The sequence below is a fragment of the Myxocyprinus asiaticus genome, chromosome 9, assembly GCF_019703515.2.
Source record: "Myxocyprinus asiaticus isolate MX2 ecotype Aquarium Trade chromosome 9, UBuf_Myxa_2, whole genome shotgun sequence".
Lineage (NCBI taxonomy): Eukaryota > Metazoa > Chordata > Actinopteri > Cypriniformes > Catostomidae > Myxocyprinus > Myxocyprinus asiaticus.
Window position 1 is genome coordinate 49,900,704 of NC_059352.1, and position 19,780 is coordinate 49,920,483.

Below are 19,780 nucleotides of genomic sequence, written 5' to 3' on the forward strand. Positions count from 1 at the left end.
TAATGCTAATATAAATACTAATACTAACACTAATACAATTAATAACACTAATATTAATAGTAATACTAATATCAATACAAATACTGACACCATTACTAATACTAACACCAATTTTGATACTACTACTACTACTATGAATACTAATACTGACACCATTGCTAATACTAATACTAACACCAATATTAATGCTAATACTAATACTGACACTAACACTAAAACTATAACCAATATTAGTATTAATATTAATATCAATACTAATACTAACACCAATACTATTACTAAAACCAATATTAACATAAATACTACTAACAATACTAATATTAACACCAATACTACTACTAAAACCAATATTAATACTAATACCAATACTAACACCAATACTACTACTAACATCAATATTAATACTAATACTAATACTGACACCATTACTAATACTAACACTAACACCAATATTAATGCTTATACTAATACTAACACCAATACTATTACTAAAACCAATATTAATACAAATATCAATACTAATACTAACACCAACACTATTACTAACATCAATATTAATACTAATATCAATACTAATACTGACACCATTACTAATACTAACACCAATATTAATGCTTATACTAATACTGACACTAATATTAATACTATAACAAATATTAATACTAATATCAATACTAATACTGACACCATTACTAATGCTAATACAAACACCAATATTAATGCTTATACTAATACTAACACCAAAACTATTACTAACATCAATATTAAAACTAATATCAATACTAATACTGACACCATTACTAATACTAATACTAACACCAATACTAATGCTTATACTAATACTAACACCAAAACTATTACTAACATCAATATTAATACTAAGATCAATAGTAATATTGACACCATTACTAATACTAACACCAATACTATTACTAAAACCAATATTAATACTAATATCAATACTAATACTAACACCAATACTATTACTAACATCGATATTAATACTAATATCAATACTAATGCTGACACATACTAATACTAACACAAATATTAATACTAAAATCAATACTAATACTGACACATACTAATACTAACACAAATATTAATACTAAAATCAATGCTAACATTGACACTTATACTAATACTAACACAAATATTAATGCTTATACTAATACTAACACCAAAACTATTACTAACATCAATATTAATACTAATATCAATACTAATACTGACACCATTACTAATACTAATACTAACACCAATATTAATGTGTATACTAATACTGACACTAATATTAATACTATAACCAATATTAATACTAATATCAATACTAATACTAACACCAATAATATTACTAACATCAGAATTAATACTAATATCAATACTAAAACTAACACCAAAACTATTACTAACATCAATATTAATACTAAAATCAATACTAATACTGACACATACTAATACTAACGCAAATATTAATACTAAAATCAATACTAATACTGACACTTATACTAATACTAACACCAATATTAATACTAATATCAATATTAGCACTGACACATACTAATACTAACACAAATATTAATACTAAAATCAATACTAACACTGACACTTATACTAATACTAACACAAATATTAATACTAAAATCAATACTAACACTGACACATACTAATACTAACACAAATATTAATACTAAAATCAATGCTAACATTGACACATACTAATACTAACACAAATATTAATACTAAAACCAATACTAATACTGACACATACTAATACTAACACAAATATTAATACTAAAATCAATACTAATACTGACATACTAATACTAACACAAATGTTAATACTAAAATCAATACTAATACTGACACTTATACTAATACTAACACAAATATTAATACTAAAATCAATACTAATACTGGCACATACTAATACTAACATAAATATTAATACTAAAATCAATACTAATACTGACACTTATACTAATACTAACACCAATATTAATGCTAATATAAATATTCATATCAATAATAACACAAATAGTAATACTAATACTAATACCAATAGTATTACTAACACCAATATTAATACTAATATCAATACTAATACTGACACTTATACTAATACTAACACAAATATTAATACTAAAATCAATACTAATACTGACACATATTAATACTAACACAAATATTAATACTAAAATCAATACTAATACTAACACTTATACTAATACTAACACCAATATTAATACTAATATCAATACTAATACTGACACATACTAATACTAACACAAATAGTAATACTAAAATCAATACTAATACTGACACATACTAATACTAACACAAATATTAATACTAAAATCAATAGTAATACTGACACTTACACTAATACTAATACTAACACAAATTTTAAAACTAAAATCAATACTAATACTGACACCTACTAATACTAACACAAATATTAATACTAAAATCAATACTAATACTGACACTTATACTAATACTAACACCAATATTAATGCTTATACTAATACTGACACTAATATTAATACTAAAATCAATACTAATACTATTAGCAAGTTTTTTGTTACAATTTGTGTTTAGTTTTTTCCCCCAATTTGACTCTTTTTGCTTTTATTTTATTAGTAATATCCTTTTACAAAATATTATTCTGAAAAGTGACCTTAAAACTTGGGAAAGACACAATGAATAATCCTAATACTAATTAGTATTAGTACATTGCAAATGCTAATACTAGTAAATGCTAGTAAAATATTATTAGGCCTTAATACTATTATTAAATCCTAACACTGATACTAATTTAGTATTAGTAAATACTAGAATGGTTTTAGTACTTTAGTTAATATTAGTAAATATTAATATTAAATACTAATACTAATACTAGTATGGCACTAGTAGTACTAGTAAATACTAGTGAAATACCAGTAGCACTCCTAATTCTTATACAGACAATATATATATATATATATATATATATATATATATATATATATATATATATATATATATATATACACGCACAAATAAAAATTTAAATTGCACATTACAACAAATAACTAAAAAAAAAAGATTTGTATATGTAGCATTTTTAGCTGTGTGTTATGTCCAATTTCTTCCTATATTATAAATGTTACAATATTATACAATATTATACTAATACTAGTAGTGCTATTATTTACCACTGATACACACTTGAGTAACACCTACAGCTGTGTCTTCTGCGCTAGCTACTTCAGCTACTCTGAGAACTTGGCAGTATGATACTACAGATATTGTTGACTATATGACAGATTGCTTGCTATGTTCCTCATTTGTAAGTCGCTTTGGATAAAAGCGTCTGCTAAATGACTGAATGTAAATGTGTATTCTAGTGACACCTGAAGTGTGTTTATGTGTGTTTGATAAGAGAGTGTGTTCACTTTTTCCAGCAGTAGACGAGAACAGGAAACACATCCATCATTGCAGAATAGAAGAGTGTGCGGTCCACCTTCCCAGAGACAAACCGCTGCAGTATAACATCTCTCTGAGACTCACTGATGTTGATCTGAGTACACACACACACACACACACACACACCGAATACTCACAAGTTATTACATTTTGATGAAAGATTAAGAAGTCAAGCATTTTTTTCTTTATCAATTTTACATTTTCATGTTGCAACAAATGTAAATGATGAAACAAATGCATGTTGACATGCTAGTTGGCATACCCTGAGTTTTTGGGAGGTGTCTGATTGGAGGAAAATGTTGATGATCAACTCAGCTTTATGGTAGAGCATGGCATAATCAGTCTCGCCATACATGCCAGCTGATGCCATTATAACACCTGCATCCGCCATATATCTGAACCTAAATAGAAATTATTACCGTATGGTCAGCAAAGCAATAAACTGCCCAAAATACTGGAATAAACACAGACAGTGTCTCCTCTATCTAAACACAAATAATAGATTAAAAAAAATGTAACCCTTGTGCGACCTTCGGGACATTTTTGCCTTTTTCATTTTTGTTTTTTTCGATCATTTTGGCTGTTAATGCCAATGGCATAAAAGGTGTGTCTTTTTGGGGGAATTTTGATATTTCTACCTCATTTCCTATAATACATCTATAATACACTGATATTATGCTTTCATTCCTTACATTCAAAATTTTAATGTTTAATATTTTCCACCAGATGGCACCATTTTTCACATGTTTAGCATATGGAGCAAATACATGCTTTTTTCCTATTTTCTGTTTGCTGTATTATAGAGCACTGCAGGCCAATTGAATAAATGATGCAGCTAAAATTGTGTGGGTGTGTTGGTATGGATGTAGAGTGTGTTTTGTATGTGTGTATTGAGAAATGTGTGAGTGTGTGTGTGTGTGTGTGTGTGTGTGTGTGTGTGTGTGTGTGTGTGTGTGTGTGTGTGTGTAAAACAACAGTGGCATTATATAATCAAACTGGCATTTAAAGGGTTAAAATCCTGAAAACAAATGAATATTTGGTAGTTCTGATCAGGACTGATGTTGGTTAAAAAAATTTACTAATTGAAAGTGGAAAATAATATTAATATATAATATTATTATGGCAGTTTTTTTTTGACGCAGACATTTTTGTCCTCTAAGTACCTCTGAGTAAAAAATTTTATTGATGCACAAGGGTTAAACTCAGTCTCAAGTGCAGAGTCGCTTTCCTAGTGTTCAATTGCATAATTTAGTATAGATCGCCCTCTGGTGGGCAATACCTAACCTCTCACACTCCAGGTAGAAGGATAGGTCATTGCCTAAGAAGTTCACTATAATTTTTTTGTTGATAATGCTCCGTATCTTAGGTTTAAACGTTTCTCCAACATTGGTGGAATCAAAGGTCTGCTGGGCTCTGGCGCTGACAACACAAGCTGATGAAAAAAGAATAAAATAGAAGCAACAATATAGATGCATAATGTAAGATTAAGAGTAGTATGTTAGTATTCCAAACAGGTAGAATGTAGAATCACTCACGTTCTGAGAAATGTTCATAACTCTTTCTCAAATACCACTCAAATTCGGCTCTGAACTGACGGTCCTCCACAGCAGCCAAAAACTTCCTTACACTGCGAATGAAGCCGCTAAAAATCTCCCAAACATTTTTCTTCTGGAATTAAATGATTGTGTAAAGTATTAATGAATGATTTCAATGCCAACAGCATTAAAACCACTCCGCGAAAGACACAGAAGTATCACAGGTTTGTGAACTAACTTAATTTATAGAAATATCTTACTATTTTGTCCTTCAGTAAGGCTCCTCTCATGTTCAATTCCGATGAAGTGATACAAGGAGTATATGTGTCCTGATACCGTTTAAACCTGTTTGAATTATTTAAAAGAAACATGAGTGAATTCCTTGAAAAATTTAGCCACATTTTACTCCAAAATGAAAGAGAATTTGTTTTTATATTTAGCTTAAAGAAAATGAACCCTGATTGCCTTATTGTGACATTATTTTCACAACAAAATTTATCATATATGAATGTGTTCTGAGGCTTGTGTTTGTTTATTAAAAGTTTTGTTTGTTATTCAAGTCAGCACATAAGGGAGTATACATCACACACTACCATGATGTATACAGTAAATACTTTTCAATTTAAATAATAGGCTATATTGTAGAGCCATATCATAGGGTTGTCAATCGATTACAAATTTTGAATCGAACTGATAACATAACGTGTTGATTTATGAGTAAAATGAATCTCAATTAACCGCATATGAATATTTACTGTTTAAAGGGGTCATGTCATGAGGAATCAAATTTTCCTTGATATTTTGACATATAAAAGGAAGCATTCATTGAAACCATGCTGCAAAAACGCCTCATTTTCTTCTTCCACGACTTACCTACGTCATTTGGGGGTTCATTAATTCATGACAACCTCTAGAGTGAAAAACATTAATGCCTACTTAAAATCATCGCACCCTTGGCCCCGCCCACTGGTGCTTCAGTTCTTAAACTGAGAGAGAAGGACAAACAAGACCTACTGTGGCCTAACTATTCCTGAACACCAAAGGGGACCCATTTGGACTATTTTCAATTATTTTTGTATTTAACATGCACAGAAAGACATTTTTGACTGCCTGATACATATCTCATGCCACTTTTAAAAGATGCGGTGTCAAGTTACAACTCTGAAGAGGAGAATCCATTCAGTCATTCAGCTGCTGCCTCTTGCTGTTTTAAACACAAACGCATCATAGACGCTTTCTTTCACTCATCTGTGCTATTTTTAATTGTTAGTGTATAAAAACATGCGCTGGATGGACATTTTTGACCGTTTAGATGCGTTTCTGGTGATGTGCATTTCAGTGCAGGATGATACTGGAACTGGAAGTGTGTGCGTCTATGCACTGTGCTTTGGACTATGTATGTGTGTCATTTGGATGTGTCTTCAGCGCATTTCAGTGTGGATTGTATGTTATTTCAGAGATCATTGTGGATTGCGTGTGAACCTGTCAGCTTTGCAAAGGAACCGTTATTGTAGATTGGGGCAGTTAAAAACTCTTGGACCCGATGCAAATCAGTAAGTAAACTGTTTCGTTCATGAATATTTCAAATCTCATGACTGTTTGATAGTTTATGGTGCTGACACCCTGACACCGGGCGTGTCCGCTGAAGCGATGCAATGGCTTGAGGCTGAGTACACCGGGCGCATAGACACAAACTGTCTAAACCATTTATTTGTGTTGTTGGCAGTAGTAGCACCAGCGCATGCAGCACAAAATTGAACAGGACATCTGTTTACTGTCGGAGCAACGTGCCGCAACGGACGCTTCTATGGTACACAGCATCATTGATTATAATGGGTTCTATTGCTTTTAACACGACTCTCATGTCCAGTGTAGACAGGGTGTGAGTGTTAACAGCTGTGCTTGAGATGAACAGTTTAATATATTCAGATGCAATGTGTTGATGTGCGTTATGTGTAACCCCTGAAATTTAGTTTTATAATGTTGTGGAGCTTGTTCATTCTCTTCAGATTGAGTTTTAAATATGGCTGTGTTTTTGAGGGGCTGCACGATGTTACTCAATCACAACAATGGGCGTTTACGTTGAAGTTTAAAGGAGATGCTTATGCCAAGACTGAGCATTTCATACGGCGGGCCAGAGACTTGGTGGAAAATGATCCTATATTATAAATTATTTTAATGCAAAAAAACCTGTTACTAACACTATCAGTGGACCTCAGGGAAGATAATAAAACTACAAAAAAAGAGCTGATCATGACCCATTTGAGGCCCCCAAATAAGGTAATTTAGAATATAATAATTTAAAATATAATAGATATTGTAATTCAGACAATTCAAATACAAATACATCATTTACATACTGTATATTGTGGCAGCTAGGGGCGTCATGCACATTTGTTTTGTTTTGTTGAGGGAACGCCAGGGTCAGCCAACGCAGCCAATGTGTAGGCATTCTTTTTTTAATGCAGTAATTCTTCAATTTAATTATCAAAGGTACAGATATGTTTTTGGAAGTTCAAATAATCCATTAAAAATCCTCTTGGCTCAAAAATCTAAGGGGGCACATGCCTCCTCAGTCTGAATGGACATGAAGTCCCTGGTGGCAACAGACAAGTAAAGCATTTAGATAAAAATTTTATATATACTGTTTGTTTTACTTCTGTATCATTGAACATAACCCTTTTATTGGCCTACATCCCTCTGCTCTATTTGGAATTTTTGGTCTATGCACTCATGTGTCAGATGGACGCTTCTTCAGTTGGTTGTGACACATCCCACTAGTTTTCTGCGTCTCTAGTCCTTAGCGCTGCGTTTTTAGGACAGTGTGTCAAGTTAAACATAGTTTGAAATGTTCCTAGCTTGGTCCAGCTGTCTTTGAGCACAAAAGCGCATCTGTCGTTGGTTTGACGAAGCATGTTGCCTGTGCAGCTGGAGCGCTGACTGCCCCCTACTGCGTCAAGGTGGTACATCAAGCTTGAATTGCTCCAACAGTTGGAACGTTCCTTATTATGGAATTACGTACAGGTCGGAGGCATTATTAATAAAAAGATTTGCGCATTATTTTTCATATAAATAATCACATGAAATTAATCTGTTAAATCGACAGCCCTTATTTTTTTGCACTACGTTAATAAGAATGAGCTTTTATTTCATTACGGTAATGAGAAATTTGCTTACAACTATCGTGAAAAAAAATGTACAAAACAAAAAAATCTAAATGGTCCTCCTAAAATTTGTTTTTGTTTTCTTGAACAAAATAATTTTTTATCTTTTTCTTTGGTTTAGGGGTGAAATATGACCTGAGTGAACATGCTCTGTAGGTTTCATGAGATTCATCCACATTTACAAATAGAGATGCAACTATTCATAAAGTATGTTACCAGCATAAAACACTAAATATGATCTACCTCAAAGTTCAAATGCACTTTAACTGCTTCAGTCACTTTTCCAGTCTCAGTGGTGGGAGTTCACACAAACAAATGGACAACTTTCATTGGCTTTGGTATTTAAACTAAACCCCTCTGACAGTTTAACAGATGAACAGAAGAATACCATGTGGCCTCCAGGGACTTGGTAACCAGATGCTGAATGGTGAAGATGACCTCTGATGAAACCACGTCCATCTGCTGCACACCTTTAATGATGTCAGCGTTGCACTGCAGGTAGTCCACTACAGGGGGAGCAACCACATGTTTATATTTGTTCCAAAACAATGGTCAGTCTTATAAAAATGGATATTCAAATGGTGCAATGTCATTTGCTTCCTCCCAAAATGAAAATGCAACCGAAAAAAGGCAAAAATCAGGCACATCTCCTTCTGATCATCTCTGTACTGGAGTATAATTTTCTAGAAGACTTGGAATATAGTGCATAAGTCATAAGGTATACTCATGGTACTTTTATGGTTTATTTTTTCGTAAAAATTACGTGACCCCGGCAAAACTTTTGCAAAAGTAAACGTAACGTGGCAGTTCCAAGGTGATATGTCCGCTGTGTGGCACTAAAAGTGAGTAAAATGTTTCCTAAACAGATGAGGTTTTTAAGGTTAATTCTCGATTGAGTTTTAAATCAACAAAAACGACCTCCCTACCCTAAACCTGAAACCCAACCGATAGTGTCCAAAAAAGCAAATGTGAGATAAAAAACGCACCCACGTCATTTTGTGCTGCTTCTATGACACTTTGGGCTCACGTGTGGACTCGTGCTCTTCAGGACTCATACCCCGGTCCTTTACATTACAGGTGCAATGCTCTATCAGTCGAGCTACCACACAATTTGATCACACTTGAGCTTGTAAATGTAGTTGGTGATGTAATGCAAATGTTAAAATGAGTCATGCGCTACAGTAAAAGTTTTTAGATGTCATAAGATAGCATTGTGTGAGGAATAAAGCGAAAAGTAAGTTTTTATGAACTGATAATCTGTCGTTTTACTCAAGTGAATAAAAGTCGTTGTTATTGTAGCGCCTCAAGTGTTCATTTCACCAGGAAACTGACATGATATGTCCCACATAAAAATAATTGTGCAAAAATGTGAGTATAATAACGTGATTCTATGAGACCAGGTTGACAGAATAATTTACCATCCACAGGTTTGGAAGGAAACAAGTAGGTTTGAAAGATTATTTTAAACATGGAATTCAAATGTGAGAATTTGTAATGAAGAGAAAAATAGTGAAATATTGAAGAAAGATATGAATGAAAGCAGTACCGGGATCTTTTCGATGAAAGAATTTGTTAACAATGTCACAGATCTTATTGTTCTGTCTTTTGGGTTGGTTGATGGTGCGCAGTTCTTCTGCCTCCAGAATAAACAGCAAAGCTCCTTCTGCATTGTGCTCTTCTAAGAAGTGTTTGAAATAATCAATGCTGTGAAGCGTGGTGAAGATGTCTTCAAATGACCTGAAATTTCACAGAAAACAGACCATTTAGGCCTGGTTTACACCATTATTAATCCTGACCAATCTTCCGAACAAGTTTACAAACTTCAGACCCATCTTTCTGATGAGAACCTCAGCTACTAAGTGTTTTTGTCCAGGAATAGACAATAGGTAACATGGAATTGAAAACGAAATGAAAGTAACATAGGTGAACCTGGGTCTTGAAGATGGCCTTTGTAAAGGACGAATGTACTTCTTCAGAGTTTTCCTCTGGACAGTCCCAGAACCAATGGATTTAGTTACAGACACACCTGGACATGAAGCATATGTTTTAAGTTTCTAACATATGCTCAAAAGAACACACTTTGAGTGCAGTAGTTTTGCATTGTCGCAAACACTCGAAAAATAAAGGTTCAAAAACAGGTATTACGGCCCTTCAGGAGATGCTTTTAAAGGAATGTTCTGGGTTCAATAAAAGTTAAGCTCAACTGACAGCACTTATGGCATAATGTTGATTACCACAAAAATTTATTTTGACTTTTTCTTTAAATAAAAGCAAAACTCAAGGTTACAGTGAGTCACTTACAATTTTTAGAGGGTTTAAAGGCAGAAATGTGAAGCTTATAATTTTATAAAAGCACTTGCATTAATTCTTCTGTTAAAACTCATGTATTATTTGAGCTGTAAAGTTGTTTAAATTGTCATTTTAGGGTTTTGGCTATAACTTTACACAGAAAAGGTTTTATGACACTAAAATCATGTTTACACACATATCCTTTATGTCTTGTGGCTATACTTTTGAAAAAGTGAGTATTTTAATGTTACAAAATTTGCCACATTTACTTCCATAGTAAGTGCCTAACTGGAACCTTGATTTTTGCTTTTTTCTCTCTCTCTCTCCCCTTTTCTCCCAAATTTGGAATGCCCGATTCCCAATGCACTCTAAGTCCTCATGGTGGCGTAGTGACTCACCTCAATCCGGGTGGCGGAGGATGAATCTCAGTTGCCCACGCGTCTGAGACCGTGGCTTGTTGAGCGCGTTTCTGCGGAGACGTAGCGCGTGTGGAGGCTTCACGCTATTCTCCGCGGCATCCACGCACAACTCACCATGCGCCCCACCAAGAACCACACATTATAGCAACCATGAGGAGGTTACCCCATGTGACTCTACCCTCCTAGCAACCGGGCCAATTTGGTTGCTTAGGAGACCTGGCTGGAGTCACTCAGCACACCCTGGATTTGAACTCACGACTCCAGGGGTGGTAGTCAGCGTCAATACTCACTGAGCTACCCAGGCCCCCGAGTGATTTTTGCTTTTTTTAATGAAAAGGAGGAACGAGTCAAAATGAATTTTTGTAGTAATCAACATTATGCCACAAATGCTTTCGATAGAGCTTAACTTGTATTGAACCCGGAATATTCCTTTAAGTTCCCTGAAATGTTATAGTGTAAAATGAAGAAGAAATACTTAAAGAAACTATGGTAACATTAAAAACTTTTTATTCTCCAAAGAACCATTTCAAGATAAGTTTTTTCCTGAGCCTTAGGTGAAGAACACCATTAGGGAGCCTTTATTTTAAGAGTTGTACCATAATAAACGTTACTTTGCTTATTGGTGATATGTTTAACAATACCTTGAGCAGGTTGCATTTGAATATCACTCAGTTTCCATGTTGCCAGATGTTCAAATGAATCTGGCCAATAAAAACAAGAGAAATTAGTTAATTTTATTAAGAATCAGTACAGTTTACTATGCACACTTACCAATTTTGGTGAAATTAAAGATCAGTGAGCCTCCCCTCCGAAGGTCCTGTTGGGCCACCAAAGCCCAGTTCTCCTGGGACAGAGCATCAGGGTTGCCACGGCTACCGCATCCTTCACACTGCAGTAACACGTCCATCTGTACAATCTGAGCTTCAGTTTCTGTCTCAAAACTAGTGAATAGCAGCTGACCAGAGTCTTCAATCTCCTCAATGTGTGAAGTCTGAAAGACACAAACAAGGTAATAAAACAGAAAGCATGCATTTAGGCTTGTTAGAAGTCATTTTTGGGTCATGAGTTAAGGTCACTCACCAGGTCAGACAGAAAAGCTTTGTCCTCTGCATCTAAAAATGACTCATAAGCTTCACGTAGTACCTGTTAATAAAACATATGCCAGATCTCAAATACCACCATGTAACCTTAAAGGGATAGTTCACAATGCCGAGGCTTCTCTTTTCCGTACAATAAAGTGGATGATTATTTATACTATTAAGCTCCACAAGGGCCAAAAATACCATAAAAGTGCGCCATACAGTTCTATTTAAATGTACAATTCTGCTACTCAGTTATCAAATGGCTTCAGAAGACTTGATATATAGTGCATGAATCATATGGAAGGACTACCAGTAAGTTCAGGTGTGAAACTCTACATGGCGCAAGCTGATAAGTTGTTTGAACTTGTTATCTGTTAGCCAATCAGCTCACTCACATGTGATATGTCAAGCCAATCAGCTCATATGATGTAAGCTGATACGTCCTTTGACATGTAATTGGGTAGCCAATCAACCTGCATACTCTCTGTTAGCTTATAAGTTAGTAGTTAAATAAGCTCTGGGCTTTCCGGGTTCAGGTACACATTATGAGTCCGGTCACTAGCCGTTCAAGTCATCCGGACAATCTGGCACAGGCACACATAGAGATTTAGTTCAATAGCGTTATGTAATTCGGCCAATCAGGCCAAGGCACACTTAGCTAGCATACAATCGCTGCACATGGCTCTTCAGAGCAGCAGCAGTACACAAGTCTTGGTGGTAGATCTGCTTGTTTTGGGGGGGGTTTGTGATGTGCGTTTATGCAGCTTCCCTGCTTTGTTGGGGGATTGTATGTATGTCTAATTGTGCAGCAGAATGTCCACATGGTTAAACTCAGTATGTCTTTGTATTGCATTACAGCAATGTAGCAGATTTACTGCACCAAGACCAATATCATATCAGTATGTAATACCCACATAAACATGCTAAATCTTTCTGAGAGTTGTCACGACTGAACTCATTTTATGTTCGTTTTATGGTTTGAGAAACATAAGGATAAGTAGATTGCAGAATATTCATTTGTCATTTTTATCCTTTTTTTCCCCTCCCCTTTTCTCCCCAATTTGGAATGCCCAATTCCAAATGCACTCTAAGTCCTTGTGGTGGCGTAGTGACTTGCTTCAATCCGGGTGGTGGAGGATGAATCTCAGCTGCCTCTGTGTCTGAGATTGTCAATCTGCACATCTTATCACGTGGCATGTTGAGCACGTGACCGCGGAGACCTAGCGCAAGTGGAGGCTTTACGCTATTCTCCGCAGAATCCACGCACAACTCACCATGTGCCCCACCGAGAGCGAGAATCACATTATAGCGACTACAAGGAGGTTACCCCATGTGACTCTATCCTCCCTAGCAACCTGGCCAATTTGGTTGCTTAGGAGACCTGGCTGGAGTCACTCAGCACGCCCTGGCTTCGAACTCGCAACTCCAGAGGTGGTAGTCAGCGTCTTTACTCGCTGAGCTACCCAGGCCCCCTCATTTTTATCCTTTTAAAGGGATACTCCAGGTTGAAAAAGATTTATAGACAGTATTTGTGACATGCTGTAAAATGTTGAGCTATAAAGTCTAAATCATCCTTGGGACTACTACTGTATGATAGCAAATATTTACCTTGCATATTTCATATTGTGCCACATATATCCATGGGACAGCAGCACTAGAGGGTAACAGAGTCTGCAAGTGGTGACTAGTATTTAAATCTAGAGGTACATGGCATTGCATGGTCTCTTTGAGGTACGTTTTTTTTATCCGTTGGCCAACACTCTGTCTCTGCGCATAGACTGGATCTTCTCCTTGTGCTTTCAGAACCAGCTGGAGGAAGAGTTCAAGGTCCTGCCATAGATTCAACACCTGGAGCTTCTCAACCAGTTTATGGGTTCTCAGAAAAGACCTGAAAGGACCCCCGGCGAGACCCTCGGCAGACAGGGCGGGCTGCAGATAGAATTGGAGGTCTGAAGCCGGAGTATGAAGGTTCATACAGCATGGAAACTGACACACTGGTGTTTGGATGCATGTGTGCTGGACAACAGCATCTCCTTCCTGAATTTCCACCTGTTCTTGGAGGCCAGTCTGGAGGTTTCTGTGCAGTTCTTGGAGAGGATGTGCAATGTTTGAATGCTTGAAACCCTCCTGATCTTGTTGGCTGGTTGGGGGAAGCCACAAACAGATGCTGTTTGACTTCATATGCTGAGCGCAGCTCGTGTTTGGCTTGCATACACTCCAAAGACGTCGTTTGGTGCGTTTGCTGCAGTATGATTTTGCAGTGCTGCATGTAGGATTCGGCTGGCATTGTTTAGGTTCACATGGTGAAGGGGATTGAACAGCGGGACAAGGGGAAGATAAAGACATGTATTCCTGTACAATTGGAAGGCATTCTGGTATGTGCCACACCCAGGATTTACAGCAGTGCAAGAACTGAGGCAGCCAATAGGATTGCAGCTGGTATATAGCCTTCTTCCTCATCTCTGATAACTTATGCTTTCTGGCACTAAGTGGACATTCTTTGGACAGGAGCTTAGTGATGTCATCTGAAATTAAATAATTATAAAATACATTAGGGGTGGTGTAGCTTAGTGGTTAAAGATCTGGGTTGGTAACTGATAGGTTACAGGTTTGAACCCCACAAGAGCAGATCAATGAGCCATCCCCATTGTGTCCTTTCTATAGCGTGGTGGGAAGACAAGTCAATAATCTCATTGTATTTTCTCAATTTTTACACAAATTGTTGACTGCATTCATCAAGATTAAGCATTCAACCCTGTTACACAAGAACAATGATCAAAGAACTGTTTTTCTTTAACTTATTCAGGTGTTTTTTTTATTGAATTTTATGATGGTGCAAGCTGATATGTTCTTTTGAACTTGTTATCTGTTTGCCTATCGGCTCACTCACATGTGATGGGTTAAGCCAATCAGCTCGCATCATGTAAGCCAGTAGGTACTTTGACGTGTGATCAGTTATCCATTAGACTTGTGTACTCTCTCTTTATCTAACATTTAAATAGCTCAGTTTTGCAGGTAAGCCGGTTTCACTGCAGCGCTCTGTGAGTTTTTCTCTGAAACCCTCCTCCTCCCCTAGTGCGCAAAGAACAAATCCTATCAATATGTCATACCCACAGTAACATGCTAAATCTTTCCAAGAGTTGCCATGACTGAATTTTATTTTTAAATCTTATAAAGTTAGTCTATTTAATTTTCAGGTTTATTTAATATAATTTAGGCTAAATTTGCAACTAAGATACTCATTCTGCCGTTTATTTATTTATTAATGTTATAAATTGTGTCTATTTAACTTTGAATTTTTAAAATTTAATTTAGGCTAAATTTGCATCTCAGTTAATAATTCTGCCATTTTTCTTATTTAATTGGATTTTTTTTTTTTTTTTTTTTTATGTTTTAAATTTTGTCTATTTAATTTTTATGTTTATTTAATTTAATTAAGGCTAAATTTGTAAATGAGCTACTCATTCTGGTGTTTTTTATTTACTTTTATTTATTTTTAAATGTCATATAAATTTTGTTTATTTTATTTTTATGTTTATTGAATTTAATTAAAGCTAAATTTGTAAATGAGCTACTCATTCTGGTGTTTTGTATTTACTTTTATTTATTTTTAGATGTTATAAATTTTATGTTTATGTTTATTTAATGTCATTTAGGCTAAATTTGCAACTAAGTTATTAATTCTGCCATTTTATTTAAGCTGTTTTGTTTTTAATGTTATACATTTTATTTATTGAATGCTATGTTTATTTAATTTAATTAAGGCTAAATTTGTAAATGAGCTACTCATTCTGTTTTTTTAAATGTACTTTTATTTATTTTTAAATGTCATATAAATTTTGTCTATTTTATTTTTATGTTTATTTAATGTATTTTAGACTAACTTTGCATCTCAATTACTAATTCTGCTGTTTTCTTTATTTAATTAGTTTTTTTTAATATATTTTACATTTTGTCTATTGCTTTTTTATGTTTATTTCATTTAATTAAGGCTAAATTTGCATCTCAGTGACTAATTCTGCCATTTTCTTTATTAATTTTATATATATATATATTTAAAATTTTGTCTATTTAATTTTTATGTTTATTTCATGTATTTTAGGCAAAATTTGCATCTTGCTGTTTTCTTATTTAATTTGATTTTTTTATATATTTTACATTTTGTCTATAGAATTTATGTTTATTTAATTTTATTAAGGCTAAATTTGTAAACTCATTATAGTTTTTTATTTACTTTTATTTTTTTTAAATGTTATAAATTTTGTCTATTTAATTTTTATGTTTATTTAATGTCACTATAGGCTAAATTTTTAACTTTTTGATTCCTGATGCCATTCTTTTTATATTTAATTTAATAATTAATGTTGATGTTTATTTTATGTTTATTATTGCAATTATAAAGATATATAGAAGATATATTTTGTATAGAAAATATACAAATCACACAAATTAGGATTTTAAACTTCCAAATTTGGGTATCAGGGTTGAATTATTTTTACATAAAATAAATAGAAAATAATTAGCTTATATCATATTTTATTTAGACTCCTGAGATTGATGAACAACATTTTTTTAATGATTTGTTGAAAAGAAAAAAATACTTAAATAATTATTAAAATAAGATTGTGTTTTACCATCATACATTGTCTCACCTGTATGCAGATGGCAGAGAGACAGAATGGCAGAGCCTTCACTCAGGTGTGTCAGTCTGATCGGTGTCAGAAGAGTTAGCTGAATCATAGTCTGAAATTCATCTTCCATTTTCATATTCAACAACATGGAAACTCTCACACAGAAAAGAGCAAGCTCTTCTCCTGCTCCAGAACACAGTTACATGGACACAATTTCACTTAATCATTTCTCATTGTTGTACTGTTTATAATTTGTTGATTTAAAAAAAATACAGTAATGACAATCTAACGAGAATCACCGGGATCATTGAAGAAAGATGTGCTTAATCTTCTTCATACAAAATACAATTCTTTTTTTTATTTTGGGGTGGAAATATGTTCTTTAAAGGTTTTGTGAGATTCACTAGACAGCATTATTCGAGACCTATAGATCTACAGGAAGCAAAAGTAAAAAAAATCAAATTAAAGATATAAACAGCACACCAGCAGTTCCTTTGAGAAACAAATGAAATCTCTGGATTCCTCTCACGCTGCCGAGACATCTTGTTAACAGCCATCGATCTGCTGGAGTCCAGTTCAACACCTCTGAAATCAGCATTCAAAAAAGGAGTATAATTAACCAAAGTCAGCAAGAACGTACAGTATTAAAATGGCATAATACAGTCACATTTCTTACACTGATGTGGAATACAATACAGAGTTATTTTATGAACAAATCCTCATGAATTTAATAATATTACCTGTGGAATTAGAGGACACAAAGTTGAGGATCTCTTTACAGAGAGTAAAGTTATGATAGAGCTCTGTTTGTTTGAACAAAACCAACCGATGTGACTCCAACCATTTCAGAAATCCTCCAGTGTTCACCTGACAATGAATGAGTCTTAAGTCCAACAGCTGTTATGGTCAAGTTAATGTGCATTACATGTACTATTTGCTCTGAGTTACACTTGAATACCTGAGCAAGGGGCAGATTTGGACACAGTAACCACTTGTTTTCTGAAAGCAGGAACAGAGGGGTTTGCCCAAACACCTAAAACAGAACAAAAGATGCAGAATAATCTGCACACTAAAGGTATTTAAATGAGAAGATATGAGAGTTCAACTTACTGGAAGACTCAAAAATGTATTGAAGAAATCCACAAAAATTTCATCTTTCAAGAGAAACTCGAGTTCCACTTTGCTGCTTTTTTCTGCAAATACAGTAGATATAGTCATTGGTAAACTCGATTCGTACTTAACTTCTATGGGATATCAACTAGTTGCTTCAGACTGGCATCTTCTCCAGTAGGCACAACATAATTAACCCTTTTTGTGACCTTCGGGACATTTTTGTCTTTTTCATTTTAGTTTTTTCGATCATTTTGACTGTTAATGCCAACGGCATAAATTTTACCAAAAGGTGTGTATTTTTGGGGGAATTTTGATATTTCAACCTCAGTTCCTATAATACATCTATAATACACTGTGTACACAAAATAGTCACACTCAGGACCTTCAGGACACAAATGTCCCCATTGAAACCCATTAAAACTGCAATATTTGATCCCAGTGCCATTAAAGTATAAAATTGTGAATTCTATGATATTATGCTTTTATTCCGGAGCCCTGACTTCAAAATTTACATTTTTAATATTTTCCACCAGATGGCGCCATTTTTCTCATGTTTAGCCTATGGAGCAAATGCATACTTTTCCCCTATTTTCTGTTTGCTGTATCATAAAAAACAACAGTGGCATTATATAATCAAACTGGCATTTAAAGGGTTAAAATCCTGGAACTGAATGAATATTTGGTAGTTATGATCATGACTGCTGTTGGTTTAAAAAATTAACTCATTGAAAGTGGAAAATAATATTAATATATAATTTTATTAAGGTAGTCTTTTGGTAATGTTTGTCCTCTAAGGACCTCTGAATAATTTAATGGCATGAATTTTAATCGAACATTCAAGTAGTCATAATTACAAATGATGAGTATAAAACACTTGTTACTAGTAAGAATGAAAGTTATCAATAAGTATTGTAAAAGTACATAAAGCTAAGTGCCAAATGTAAACCAGTTTTGGCTCAAGTTCGTTGCTATAAAAAAATAAAATAAAAAAAAAACCACACTAAAATGATTAAAATAGCTACTAGAAAAGTGTTATATGTTATTTAAAAAAATATATGTTATAAAATGTTAGATGTTGGTTGTACTCTAGGCCTGTGCTTACCCTTTTGGCCATTTTGTTGAAATACTGTGTCTGACGTTTCCATGGTTTTTTTTTTAGGACAGTCCGATGTGACAGTGTAACAAACCTCACATCGCTTTGAATTTGGTTATAATTCTGCAGGCTAACAATACATTTAATGTTTAATGTTTTCTGGTGCGCCGCAGTCTACATCGTTTAATCACAGTGACAACAGGTCTTCTGTTGCCTTGACAACGTCACTGTTAACCACTCATTACTTTTTATTATTACTGCCAAATTTCTAAATAAAACTAGCCTCTACCTGTCAGTTGTCCATCAAGGAATTAGCAAAGTTCAAATTAACTGACTGCTAAATATAATTTAAATTATCGTTTTAAATTCTTGTTATTATTATTATTAGTTGTGGATGCTAAAGGAGGTATTTTGACGTAAGCCAAAGTGTCTTTAGCAAGTCAGTCCACTGTCGGGCGTCTCTGGAACGCTCTCAAGAGGTTATTTCCAGTCATGCCAGTGCAGCTCCTATCTACTTGAATGGGGGGAACACCGAAATCTAAAAAATGGTTGGTAGAGATTACGATCAAAGAACATATTTCAAATCAACAGTAAAATATAATAATACTGGAATCGTACATTGTGCTTCTTGACCTCATATTACAACGCGCAATTTTCCCGGCTTGTAAATCTAATGCGCATGCGCATTAGCGTGTTGATTGACAGGCGATGTCTGCATCTAAAAGGTGATTGGCTCTTTCACCTGTAAGGCGGGACTTTCTTTCTACATCCGTTGGGCGCGAGAGCGGTTGGGTGTTCCAGTTTCTCCCATTCATTTAAAGAGAAGTGGCCCGTCTCTGCTAAATTCTCTCTGCGTAAATCTGTGATATGAGATCGATACATTATTTGTAATAATTTATTTATTTATTTATTTATTATATTTAAGATATTCATTAAGTTTATCGACTTGTATGTATAGATTGGATTTGTTGTAATTTTGTCAAAAG

General features: G+C 34.2%; 1 protein-coding gene across 1 annotated transcript in view; it reads right to left on the reverse strand.

Annotated features, from left to right (window-relative positions):
• Nucleotides 1–18,815, reverse strand: part of LOC127445696 (regulator of G-protein signaling protein-like) — a 19,776-nt gene extending 961 nt beyond the window's left edge. The window contains exons 1-16 of the mRNA XM_051705915.1: nucleotides 18,804–18,815; nucleotides 17,547–17,621; nucleotides 17,329–17,455; nucleotides 16,610–16,771; nucleotides 13,566–14,482; nucleotides 11,956–12,018; nucleotides 11,647–11,866; nucleotides 11,517–11,576; nucleotides 10,097–10,193; nucleotides 9,714–9,904; nucleotides 8,556–8,673; nucleotides 5,264–5,348; nucleotides 5,004–5,133; nucleotides 4,753–4,900; nucleotides 3,731–3,869; nucleotides 3,438–3,562 (exon numbers count right to left, since the gene is read on the reverse strand). Of these exons, the coding sequence (XP_051561875.1) occupies nucleotides 3,438–3,562; nucleotides 3,731–3,869; nucleotides 4,753–4,900; nucleotides 5,004–5,133; nucleotides 5,264–5,348; nucleotides 8,556–8,673; nucleotides 9,714–9,904; nucleotides 10,097–10,193; nucleotides 11,517–11,576; nucleotides 11,647–11,866; nucleotides 11,956–12,018; nucleotides 13,566–14,482; nucleotides 16,610–16,771; nucleotides 17,329–17,455; nucleotides 17,547–17,621; nucleotides 18,804–18,815 (2,669 nt within the window). The remainder of the gene's footprint in view (nucleotides 1–3,437; nucleotides 3,563–3,730; nucleotides 3,870–4,752; nucleotides 4,901–5,003; nucleotides 5,134–5,263; nucleotides 5,349–8,555; nucleotides 8,674–9,713; nucleotides 9,905–10,096; nucleotides 10,194–11,516; nucleotides 11,577–11,646; nucleotides 11,867–11,955; nucleotides 12,019–13,565; nucleotides 14,483–16,609; nucleotides 16,772–17,328; nucleotides 17,456–17,546; nucleotides 17,622–18,803) is intronic.
• Nucleotides 18,816–19,780: the final 965 nt, after the last annotated feature.